Genomic DNA, 12,475 nt, shown 5'->3' with positions numbered 1-12,475 from the left:
CAACCATGAGGTCTGCTGTGCAGAAGCATCCCTACATGACCAGCCTGCACGGGTGGGTACCAGGGTTACTTCCCACCTTTGGGACTCTGTTTCCAAGCTTCTTGGTTAGTGCTGAGAATCAGCAGACTGGGAGCTTTTAGCCACGGTTCCAAGGTGACCCACCCCCAAAGCCCAGATGTCCTGTGATAAGAGACTGTTCAGAGTCGGGAATGGGTCCTTCCGCTGCTGGACAGTTCAGCCCGGGGAAACACAGACTTTCTTCTGAGAAACACTATCCTTCTCCAAGCGCCCACTTTGGCCTTGACTCTCACACCCCCGAAGGCTCTGATTCAGGGAGCCCGGCCAGCTCATCCACCTGGATGTCCACATCTGTGATCCCCCTGCGGCTGCGCCAGCCCCTCCAACTCGTTCTGGCACTGCACTAAGTCCACAGACCTGATCCTGTCTTTCTCCTGCTCACACCCAGCTCGGCTCTGCTCACAGCTTCTATCCATGACCCCCTAGAATTGAATTCCAGACTCCTCCCTTTGGGCCCTGCCCACTCTCTCCTTGATCACTGAGGTCCACCCACTCGGGCACCTCCTGAGTCATCATCCTTCCTTGCTTCTAGCCGCACACACAATGCCAGATCTCTGCCTGGTGGTTCCTTCCAGTCCTCCCTGTGTGTCTCCATCACAGCCCCCAGGTGTCTCCGCTGGGGCATATACCACCGTTCGTTCGCTACTCTGTAGGATCATTCCTCGCCGGCTCATCTCCTGTGCTTGAGGGCAGGCACTGCATCTATCTCACTGGCCTCTCCCCTGTGCCTAGCACACTGTCTGGCCCGCAGCAAGCCCACCATAAGGATCAGAGGAATAAACTAACCCAGAACTATATCTCGAAACACAGTAGACTGTGCCCTGGAACCCACCCACAGAGTTCTAATCTGAACATCCAAAATTTGAAAACAGAAAGGGGACTAGTAGATCAAAAGAATAAGACACATGCCAGGGTTCCCAGAGGCACGTGGTGTCTACAGGTTGGACCCAATAAACAGTCTCTGCTTCCACACAGAAACGGTCTCTCCTACATTTTGTCTTGAGACCCAAGGGCATTTGGGGCTAACTCATGTCTTCCTATTTCAGTCCAGACTCCTGGTTTGGAGAAACAGTTTCCTCTCCCCTTAACGTGACTATAGAACGTCACAGCTTCAAGCACACAGTAAGTGGTAACTGATACCAGCTTCAGTAGAGGGAGACAACAAGGAGAGGTGGGGAGCGTGGCAAACGGGGACCACGACTAGGAAACAGGGACCGAGGATTTCCAGACTGTCCATTATCTTCGACAAACAAGAAACTCAGATTTTCTTTTCATGAGTATTCTCCATTTAAGAACCCCTTTGTGAAAAAAGGATTAAACAACAACAAAAAAAGAGTCCCTACGTGAAGCAAACCAATTATATCAGAGTTCTGGATTCAGCCCCTGGGCCACCAGTTTGCAGCCCAGGACCTCATCCATTGGTTAACTCTCCCCTCTCATCTCTGCCCACTTAGGCAGAGGAAGTGTGAGCAAGTGAAGTCCTTTACTTCCCTCCAGGCAGATCATGAACCCCATCTGTGGGCCAAACCTGTCCTGCATCCCAGCACAGGAACCAAATGGAACTCTGAGTCTTGTCAGGAAGTCCCCCCTGGGTCGGTATCAGGACTCAGCCATCTAGGAGAGCCCCCAAGAGGCAAACATCTCTTTCTCTCCCTGCCATCTTGAAGCAGCTTCCGGAGACCCTGCCTGAAAGTTCCCCCAAAAGAGGAAGTTCAAATCAGAAAGAGAGAGAAAGTAAACCACAAAAAAGTTGGTCGGACAGAAAAACCCAAAGGCCCTAGAAAGAGTGAAATGTTCCCCAGTCAACTGGTCAACACGCAGCCCTTCAGTGGCTCCTCCATCCAGGGAGGCAGTGCAAAGTCCTCTTTCTGGTCCTCTCACTGGCCCCACCCTGCCCCACTGCCCCACCTTCTACCTGCTGCTCTTCTCCCCTCAGGATTACCCTGCTTCATCCCACCCCAGGGCCTTTGCAAGTTCTGTTTCCTCTGCCTGGGACATTTTTCTCCTCCCTCTCAGGCTGGTCAACTCCTATTCATGCTTCAGAGCTCAGCCTAAACTGATGTCGCCTCCGGGAAGCCCTCCCTGACCGCTCCCAGACAAAGTGGGGGTCTCTCTGCTACTCAGCCTCCTGGATCTCTGTGCTCCCTCTTCCCTGCACATTCCTCAGGGGTTTGGAGAGGCTTTCCCCACCCAAGTCTCCCAGACACTCTCTACCACATCACCCATGCTGCATTCCCCATGGCATTCATCACAACCCAGAGGTTTTGTGTGTTACACGTTTACTGAGAGTAGGGCCATGAAAGTGGGGGGCCCTTGTGTGGTTCACTCCCAGCACACAGCAGGGGTTTGAGGTGTTGAAGGACCCACCTCCCTAGGAACTCCAGGGCACCCCCAGGACTAGAGTCTGAGACTCTGACCACTCCATTTAAAAGCCCAAAGTGGCCCGAGGACATGGGCTGCTACAGGAGGCTCCAGGCACCCAGGCCTGATCCCAAACCAGGCTTCCCTTTCCCAGCTCATTTGCCCATCTCTACAAACAGCTGCAGCACGGGGGAACTGCTAATGAATTAAGCTTTAAGTAGACACTGCAAGTGACTCCACCCGGGCCGTTTTTGCTTCTTTTGGTAAATAAACTTCAGCAAGAGCTTGAAGTGCCTTTATTGCCGTGTGGAGCTACGGGGAGTTCGGCTCTTCATTACAGCCCTTACAAATGAGCATGAGCCAGCTTATGTCTGAGTTAGAGAGAGCCCCGAGTGAGCAAATGAAGTGAATGCATGCAGCTTCTCCTGGAGGCTGTCCCTAATCAGACAAAATGAGGCTGAGCCCCTGGGCACAATGACATCTTGCTGCTGAGAGTAAGGTGGAGAAAGAACAAGAAAGACGCTCAGGTTACTTAAACCCTTAAGCAGGTACACAGCCTCAATGCCCATGTCTGGGGGCGTGGTTCAGAAATTACCAGACATCCACAGGATGTTGCTTATTTGGTGAGGGCCTCAGGTTTCACACTTATGAGGCTGACATAGCAACATCCTAGCCACTGGGTCACTGCCAGGATGCCATGACACAGTCCATGAACAGAGTTCAGCATGCCGCTGGCACATAGAATATGCTCAGAAAATAGGAGGGATTATTATGTAATGGTAGTCATGTATGGATGTGAGAATTGGACCATAAAGAAGGCTGAGTGCCAAAGAATTGATGTTTTCAAACTGTGGTGCTGGAGAAGACCCTTGAGAGTCTCTTGGACAGCAAGGAGACCAAACCAGTCAATCCTAAAGGAAATCAGCCCTGAATACTAATTGGAAGGACTGATCCTGAAGGGTGACAGAGATGGTTGGATGGCATCACTGACTCAGTGGACACGAGTTTGAGCAAACTCTGGGAGATGGTGAGGGACAGGGAGGCCTGGCATGCTGCAGTTTATGGGGTCACAAAGAGCTGGACACGACTTGCCAACTAAACAACATTATGTAATGGCAGGACACTAGGAAGGTGAAGAACGATGAAGACCTACACTCTTCAACATGGAAGCCACCAGCCTCTTTCGACTACTGAAAGTGAAAGACGCTCAGTCGTGTCCGACTCTTTGCAACACCATGGACTACACAGTCCGTGGAATTCTCCAGGCCAGGGTACTGGAGTGGGTAGCCTTTCCTTCTCCAGAGGATCTTCCCAATCCAGGGATCGAACCTAGATCTCCCACATTGCAGGCGGATTCTTTATGAGCTGAGCCACTAGGGAAGACTGTTATGACTATTAAATGCTTAAAATGTGGCTGGTCCACGCCTAGGTGTGTTGTAAGCTTAATAGTCCAAGCCCGGTTTTGAAAACTTAGTCCAAAGAAGAAAATGTAAAAATCTCATTGATGGAGAAGGAAATGGCAACCCACTCCAGTACTCGTGTGGAAAATTCCATGGATGGCGAAGTCTGGTAGGCTACAGTCCATGGGATCGCAAAGAGTCGGACATGACTGAGCAACTTCACTGGCACTATAGTTTACTCATTATTCAGACTGTCCCCAGCAAATAAGTGTATCTTGAATTAAAAAAAAAAATTAAAAAAAACAAAAATATCATTGAATTCTTTTTACATTTATGACATGCTGAAAGGACATTTTGGATAGTTATTTTACATATATTGAAACTTGTACATCTTAATCTTATAGCATTGTATGTCAATTAGATCGCCATAAAACTGGGGAAAATATATTACAATTTCACCTGTTTCTTCTCCCTTTTTGTACGGCTCCTAGAATATTTAAAATGTTAAATAAAATTATTGGCTCATATTTGAACTCAAATTATATTTCTATTGGACAGCTCTTACATTCTGACATGGAAATATGTTCATACTATTTTTTAAACTGAGATAGAATTCACATACTATAAAATTTAACCTTTTAAAGTGTACAATTCTGTGGTTTTCAGTGAATTCGCAAAGTTGTGCAACCATAGGCAGTAATTCCAGAACATTCTCATCACCCTGAAAAGATGCCTTGTGCCTTATCATTAAGTCACTTCCTATTTGTCCATGCTATTTTGAATAACGAAAAGCAAGTTGTAGAACAGTATTCTAGTACCAAGCGGGGTTTTTGTAAAAACTAATTAGGTATAATTGTTAGTATACATGCCTGCCTACATTTGTAAATGCATCTTTAATATGCTTGGCATGATGTACACCAAACTGTGGAAGATGATTATCTCTGGGAACCAGAACTGGGGTGAGAAAGACAAAAGGTGCTTCCTCTTTATTTTAAATACTTGCGTAACACTTCTGAGATTTTAAGAGAGAATGGGTTGACTCTCTGGCCCTAAATAACTCCGGGTGAACTTGGGTGAATAACTTTTTCATGGCACTGTCAACATACTGGCTTCAGCTGGAAAATAAAGACTCCAGCGTTAGATCTACTTTTTATTCTGTGCTTTTAAAACAGCAAGAACAGCCAGAGATGAGGTATTTTTCCTCCTAGCAACAGAAGCGGACCGAGGCCGGGTGCATCCTCACAGACGCAGCCTGCCTGCCTCCTGCGGGTATCTGGCGTCAGCTCAGAGCCGAGCAGGCCGAGCGCGCGGGCAGAGGCGGGACCAGGGCTCGGCCGCCCCGAGGGCCCGGGTTTGAGAAAGGCATCAGCTCTCAGCGCGCCTCTCTCTGGCATCCCGGCGGATACCGGTGAGGGCCGGGGCGGGGGGAGGGGGGGTGTTCGGGGAGAGGGCATGCTCAGGTAAGGATGGGAGGCGAGTCTGGGCCCCTGAGAGCCGTGTTGGCTGGAGGACGGGGCGGGAGCGACCTGACGCGCATCTCTGGGTGACCCTGGGCAGCCACCGCGCCGCCGAGGAGGGACCCCGGGGCCCCCCGTGCGTCCCCGGAGCCCCAGCGCCAGGTACGAGAAAAAGCTGCGGGGAAGCCGAGGGTCCGGGCTCAGCGCTCAGGGGTCCCCCCACCCCTATTCGTCCACTCCCCCGCTGGGGCGCGCGGCCCAGGACCCTCCCAACCCCGAGACCCGCCTCCCCCACTTCCAGCCGCGTCCCCTACCTCGGCCCCGGGCTCGGGGGTCAGGAAGACCGCGAGCTCGCGCGCCCCGCCGCGCACGGGCTCCGGCCGATCGGCGTCCACGAGCAGCATCACGAGCGCGGCAGGGTCCAGCCGGCGGAGGCTGCCCTGGAGCCCGACGCCGTGTCCCGGCCTCGGAGCCCCGCCCCCGGCCCTGCACGCCCCGGGGCCCGCCTGGCGGAGGCGGGGCCGCTGCGCGCGGAGCGGAGCGCCGGGCCGAGTGGGCAGCGCCGCCCAGTGGCGCGCGCGCTCCCTGCGCCGGGCCCCCGCACCACCTGGCAAACCAGCGTCTCAAACTCGCTTCCAGACGGCGATCACCGGGGGCTCCTTTAAAACGCCCCACGTCCAGGCCACACACAGTCTCTAGGGCTGGAACCTGGACATCTGCATGGTTTCATGCTCGCCAGGTGATTCTAACACACCGCTGAGTTTGAGAACCGTGGGTACAGACTACCCCGTTGCATTGAAATCCGGTGGAGCAGCGGGTCCCAGCTCCCATAGCACTTTCGAGTGGACCGGGGAGTTTGTTGAAGGAAGGAGAAGGGGACAGAGGATGAGACAGTTGGAGGGCATCACCGATTCCTTAGAGTTTGAGTTTGAGCAAGCTCCGGGAGTTGGTGAAGGACAGGGAAGCCTGGCGTGGTGCAGTTCATTGGGTCGCAGAGCGTCAGATACAACTGAGCGACTGAACTGAACTGGGAAGTTTCTAAAAGCCCGGAAGTCAGACCTCACCCCAGGCCTATTCAGGCAGAATCTCTGGAGGTGGAGCTTGGGCATCAGTAGTTTGTAAAGCTCCCCGGGTGGTTTCAGCGTGCATTCAGGATAGAGAACAGCTATCTTAGAGGAGCCTTTCATTTAAAGACCACCCCTCCCCCATCACCCCGCCCACCAGGCCTCTCCTAGGACAGCAGCTTGTTTGCGCCTGGCTGACAGTCCTAAAAGTTAGGGAAGCTGGGTGTAGCGATCCTTTTCCTCCCTGGGGCAGATTTTAAAGTAAACTCCACATGGAATCCTTAAGCACCCTAAATTTGACCCCCACCCCCTAAGAGGCTAGTCTAGACTCCTTAGAGGCTGAAGAGGGTAGGGTCCAAAGCAATGCTAAAATTGTTCAGTCGCTCAGTCTTTGCGACCCCATGGACTGCAGCACGCCAGGCCTCCCTGTCCATCACCAACTACTGGAGCTTGCTCAAAACTCATGTCCATTGATTCGGTGATGCCATCCAACCATCTCATCCGCTGTCGTCCCCTTCTCCTCCCGCCTTCAATCTTTCCCAGCATCAGCATCTTTTCCAGCTCTTTGCATCAGGTGGCCAAAGTATTGGAGCTTCAGCTTCAGTTCTTCCAGTGAATATTCAGGGTTGATTTCTTTTAGGATTGACTGGTTGGACCTCCTTGCTGTCCATGGGACTCTCAAGAGTCTTCTCCAGCACGACAGTTCAGAAGCATCTTGTCTTCAGCGCTCAGCCTTCTTTATGGTCCAACTCTCACATCCACACATGATTACTGGAAAAACCATAGCTTTGACTAGACGGACGTGCAAGTGAGTCAAGTTTTTTTAAATGTAACGAGGTATCCGGAGGTCTAGCAGTCTAATTTATCCTATGATTATTTTTCTTTTAAAGTGTTAATTGTTGTTGTTGTTGTTTTTTAATCGGGCTTGGCTTAGGGCTAAAATAAGTATACAGGACTCCCCTTATCCCCATCCTGTTAAATCTGAATTTGTATTTTATCCGACAAGCTTAGGTAGGGGGGGCGTGAGCGTACGCTTGGTGTGTCTTTTGGGTAATCCATCTTCCCCCTTCCACAGCTGTCCACTGCTAATTGCTTTACACCGCCGCCCAAATATCCAGGCTTTCGGGCCAGAGGAATATTCTGGAAAATTCTTGGCCAAGACTTGGGCCTCAGGTGCTAAGGAAAAGGATTTAATAGAAACTCACTGAACCTGCACTTGGACATTCACTGCTGTCCTAAGGCGTCTGATGGCCAGAGCTCTTCTGCATCATACAAGACAGCCAGGAGCCCAGCTCTGACCCTCACTCACCCCTGCGCACGGAACCGGCTTCAGATTAGCCAAACAGGCTAAGAGCAGCAAACTTCCCCTGATGGAGGAATCTCAAAAACATAATGTTAAGAAAAAGAGAAGGAAAGGGGGGGAGGGGGGCGGGGAGCAAGTCGCAGAAGGCTCTGTAGGGCACGCTGCCATTAACATAAAGTTTTTAAAACACGCGAAACCGCACTATATATTGTTTATGGATATAGACATATGGAGTCAAAGTATAAAGCTGTGCACGGGGGTGCGGCGCCACATTCAGGAAACTGGTTACTTTGGGGTGGCGGAGAGGAAACGGGAGGGTACGAGAGGGGTTTCAATTATGTATTCCTAGTGTTCTGTTTTTTCCGCTGATGCTTGTTACAGTATTTAAACTTTAAAGATGCCCAATATGACTCATTGGAGAGGGAAAAAAAAATAGAAAAACCAAAACCCTAGGGTGTTAGCTAAAAATGCTGCCTACCCCGACCCCCTTTTCCTGGAGATGGGGTGTCGGGGGAAGAGATCTTCGCTCTGCACAAGCGTCAAGGGGATGCCTACCCGGGGCCAAGTTGGCTTGCCAACAGGCACTTTTGCTTCCAGTCTTCCCCCCGCACCCCCCCCCCCACCATGTAATGATGCCTTAGAAACATTTTGCTTAAAATGCAGCTGCCCGGAGCCCCACCCCAACTTTCGGAGTCGGAGTCTTTGGGGAGAAGGGGCGCTGGGCGGGGCCACTCTGGAAAGCTCTGCGGTTGCCTGTGATGCACGCAGGATACCCAGGATAGCCCAGGGTGTGTCGGCGGGCTCAGGAGCCCCCGTAGGGGGCCAAATGAATGATTTGAAACAAAGAAGACAATTACAAACAAGTCTCCCCGGCCCCCCGGAGGCGCTCGGGGCGACCCCGGAGCCGGCGGCGCGCCCGCGGCCTGGAATGCAGCCCGCCGGGCCGCACCCTGCCCGAACCAGTCTGAACCAGCTGCGGGGACAGGGGCGCGGCGCGCCCGCGAGCTCCCCCTGGCGCCCGAGCCGCGCTCCGAGCCGCTCCGGCCTCCTGCCCGCCGGCTCCCTCCCCGCCCGGGCTGAGGGCGCCCTGGCCGCCGGGCCCCGCGACCCCCGAGGGAGCGCCGCAGCCGCCCCCGGGCTGGGCCCCGAGGCCCCCCAGCCTCCCACCCCCCACCCCGTCTGGCTTCACCTCCAGCTGCAAAATGGTTGCCTGTGTGTGTCTTTTCAAGGTCACCTCTGTCCACTCAGGCCTCAGGCACCCGAAGTTCTAGATGAGCGTGGTTGCCAGACTCAGCTGCGCGTTGAAAACTCCTGGAGACGTCCAGAAAAATACCGATGCCCAGACCGCTCCCCAGAGACTGGGATTTAATCGGGCTGGGGACCGTGGCCTGGGTTGGGGAGGTTGGAAGGATTCCCCAGGTGATTCTATCTGTGCGGATCCAGCGCTGGTTAGCTCTGTGGGCCTGTGAGTCTGCAGCTACCCGTTTCTAAGGTCCGCTGTCCTCACTGAGAATGTGAAAACTTCCTGGGGGCCAGACTGTGTTCTAAACTCTTCACATAGATGCTTGCCTTGAATCTCCACCGCACCCTGGGAGACAGGGCCACTCTGCTGATACCCATTTTCGAGATGAAGAAACTGAGACCCAGAGAGGTTAAATCACTTGCCGGGGATTATAATTAGCTCCGAAGAATTGATTGCTTTCCAGTTGTGCTGGAGAAGACTCTTGAGAGTCCCTTGGATAGCAAGCAGGTTAAACCAGTCAATCGTAAAGAACATCAACCCTGAATATGCGTTGGAAGGACTAAAGCTGAAGCTCCAATACTTTGGGCTCCTGTTGCAAAGAGGCAACAGGAGCCAGTCTTTTCCGTGGAAAAGACTGATGCGGGAAAGACTGAAGGCAAAAGGAGAAGGAGGCTGCCAAGGAGAGGATGAGATGGTTAGATAGCATCACTGACTCAGTGGACCTGAATTTGAGCAACCGCTAGGAGATAATGAGGGACAGGGAGGCCAGGCACTCTGCAGCCCATGGGGTCACAAAGAGGTGGACACGATTTAGCGACTGAACAACACAACATATTGATGATTAGCAAATGGAAGAACCCAGGTGCCTGCCTGCTGCTCCCGTCCTGCCTCCTACACGGTGGCCCTGCTGTTGGTCCTGGGGCTGCCGCCTCAGCCCAGCCTGGCCTGCTGGGAAGGTGGGCGGCTGCCCTGCCCCCTGTGCACACCCCACCCCCCTTTTCACTGCCCTCCCAAAGGAGCAGCCAGCAATGTCCTCCTGCTCTCAGTTCCCCAAGTGAACTTCAGGCTCAATGGTGCAGTTCAGACCCCACGCCCAGCCCTCCCTTGCCAGTGTCATCTCTGAACCCTAAGATGCCAATGGGGACCCACAGAGCAGAGCTCGGACCTGCAGGAGGCAAGAGAGACCCCTGGAAGACAGACTGTTAAGGGGCCTCCTGCTCAGGAGCAGCCCCCGGGAGCGAGGGTCTCCCTTTGCTGGCGGGTGTGTCCTGGGCTTCCCTCCTGCCTCACCTGAGTGCTGGCCCTGCCATGGAGCCTGACCCTGTGGGCTGAATGTGTGTGTCCCGAGTTCATACGTTGAAATCCTAACCCCAAGGTGATGGTCTCGGGAGGTGGGGACTTGGGGAGGTGGTTAGATCATGAGGGTGGAGCCCTTCCCTGCTGTAGCGCACTCACAGAGGTGAGCCAGGAAGCCCAGGCTGGGGCGTCTAGTGCACAGGGAGATCTGCACTGCATCACCTCCACATCGTTGACACCAAGATGCAGGAGCTCTGGAGGCAGATACACACACACACACACACACACACACGTACGTGTGAAAAGTGAAAGTGTTAGTTGCTCAGTCCTGTCCGACTTTTTGTGACCCCATGGACTGTATACCCCGCCAGGTTCCTTTGTCCATGGAATTCTCCAGGCAAGAATCCTGGAACGCATAGCCATTCTCTTCTGCAGGGCATCTTCCTGGGGATCGAACCAGGGGTTGCACCTGCGACTCCCCCATTGCAGGCAGACTCTTCACCCCTGAGCCACCAGGAAAGCCTCACATAGGCTGTGTATTGTCACCCTGCTTATTTAACTTCTATGCAGAGTGCATCTTGAGAAATGCTGGGCTGGATGAAGCAGAAGCTGGAACCAAATTGCTGGAAGAAATATTAATAACTTCAGATACGCAGATGACACCACCCTTATGGCAGAAAGCGAAGAGGAACTAAAGAGCCTCTTGATGAAAGTGAAAGAGGCGAGTGAAAAACCTGGTTTAAAACTCAACATTCAGAAAACTAAGATCATGGCATCTGGTCCCATTACTTCATGGCAAATATATGGGGAAACAATGGAAACAGTGACAGACTTTATTTTTTGGGCTCCAAAATCACTGCAGATGGTGACTGCAGCCATGAAATTAAAAGACACTTGCTCCTTGGAAGAAAAGCTATGACCAACCTCGACAGCGTACTAAAAAGCAGAGACATTACTTTGCCAATAAAGATTCATCTAGTGAAAGCTATGGTTTTTTCAGTAGTCATGTATGGATGTGAGAGTGGGACTACAAAGAAAGTTAAGCACTGAAGAACTGATGGTTTTGAACTGTGGTGCTGGAAAAGACTCTTGAGAGTCCCTTGGACGGACTGCAAGGAGATCCGACCAGTCCATCCTAAAGGAAATCAGTCCCGAATATTCATTGGAATGACTAATGCTGAAGCTCAGTACTTTGGCCACCTGATGTGAAGAAATGACTCATTAGAAAAGACCCTGATGCTGGGGAAGATTGAAGGCGGGAGGAGAAGGAGACGACAGAGGATGAGATGGTTGGATGGCATCACCAACTCGATGGACATGAGTTGGAGCAAGCTCCGGGAGTTGGTGATGAGCAGGGAAGCCTGGCGTGCTGCAGTCCATGGGGTCGCAGAGAGTCGGACACGACTGAGCGACTGAACTGAACTATGCTTAAATGTCTGTATCTTTCAATATGGTGCCCTTTGACAGTCTGCACAGACATTCAGCTGCGGCTTCTCTCGATAGGAAAGGAAAGCTTAGGAAGCCATGGGCCTGCACTGTGACATGGCAGTTAATGAGATGCCCTCATTGGCACACTCTTCCTCACTTGACCTCAGTCTCTCTCTGACCTCTCGGTCCGTGAAGGTTCTGGGTTCTGCCCCCGGGGTCCCCTGAACACGCCCCACGTCTTCCAGGCTCCACATCAGAGTCCCGTGTGTCTATGTTGGAGGCCTCAGCTGCCCCGGGGCCGACTACCCTCCCTGCGTTTCCGCCTAGTCTTCGAGGCCGTTCTCCCATGGCCCGTTTTCTGACCCCCAAACAGATGGGCCTTTTAAGCTTACCTTCTGCTACCCCGTACCTTCTGCTAAGTTGTAAGGCCACCATCAGACAGGAAGTTCCCGAGGCAGAGCCCACGTCGGCCATTTGGGGGGCTTACCGTAGGAATCTAGTGACTGCCTTTGCACATACAAGTCCATCCTCAATAAGCACGTTTCTCTAAAATTTGAAGTCGCTCTCCTGCTCAGCATCTCTGCCTCCCCACCAGCAAAATGATTTAGAACACAACCCCTCTTGAGAGAAGAACAGTGAAAAGCCAGGCTTTAAAAGCATTTTTTCGAACACAGTTTTGAAATGATCTCTCTATAGTAATGGAAGACAGCACATCCCATTCTTTCTCTGTGAAAGAAGGCTTCTAATTCTCCCCAGGAATTTGATCCGTTTTTCACTGTGGCTTTTCTTTCCGCAACAGAGCTACACAAAGGGTCTTGTAGTTTTGGAGGCAAGAGGCCAAGGGT

The 12,475-nt window shown here is 52.5% G+C and overlaps 1 protein-coding gene and 1 long non-coding RNA gene across 4 annotated transcripts in view; one reads left to right on the top strand and one right to left on the bottom strand.

Moving 5' to 3' along the window:
• The window catches only part of BCAS4 (breast carcinoma amplified sequence 4), a 57,175-nt gene extending 51,368 nt beyond the window's left edge, over positions 1-5,807 (bottom strand). For 2 of the 3 annotated variants that reach the window (XM_055545306.1, XM_055545308.1), the window contains exon 1: positions 5,611-5,807. In XM_055545306.1, the coding sequence (XP_055401281.1) occupies positions 5,611-5,700 (90 nt within the window). In that variant the 5' untranslated portion in view covers positions 5,701-5,807. The remainder of the gene's footprint in view (positions 1-5,610) is intronic. The other variant, XM_055545305.1, reaches the window with a different exon arrangement.
• Positions 5,808-5,908: 101 nt separating this feature from the next.
• On the top strand, positions 5,909-7,976 carry LOC129626098 (uncharacterized). The gene is made up of 3 exons (XR_008701756.1): positions 5,909-6,035; positions 7,001-7,168; positions 7,436-7,976. It is a non-coding gene; the product is annotated as an uncharacterized LOC129626098 (long non-coding RNA).
• The last annotated feature ends 4,499 nt before the right edge of the window (positions 7,977-12,475 follow it).

The sequence above is a fragment of the Bubalus kerabau genome, chromosome 13, assembly GCF_029407905.1.
Source record: "Bubalus kerabau isolate K-KA32 ecotype Philippines breed swamp buffalo chromosome 13, PCC_UOA_SB_1v2, whole genome shotgun sequence".
NCBI lineage: Eukaryota > Metazoa > Chordata > Mammalia > Artiodactyla > Bovidae > Bubalus > Bubalus kerabau.
The sequence above is the reverse complement of the archived record's forward strand: the minus strand, read 5'-3'. Positions and strand labels throughout refer to the sequence as shown.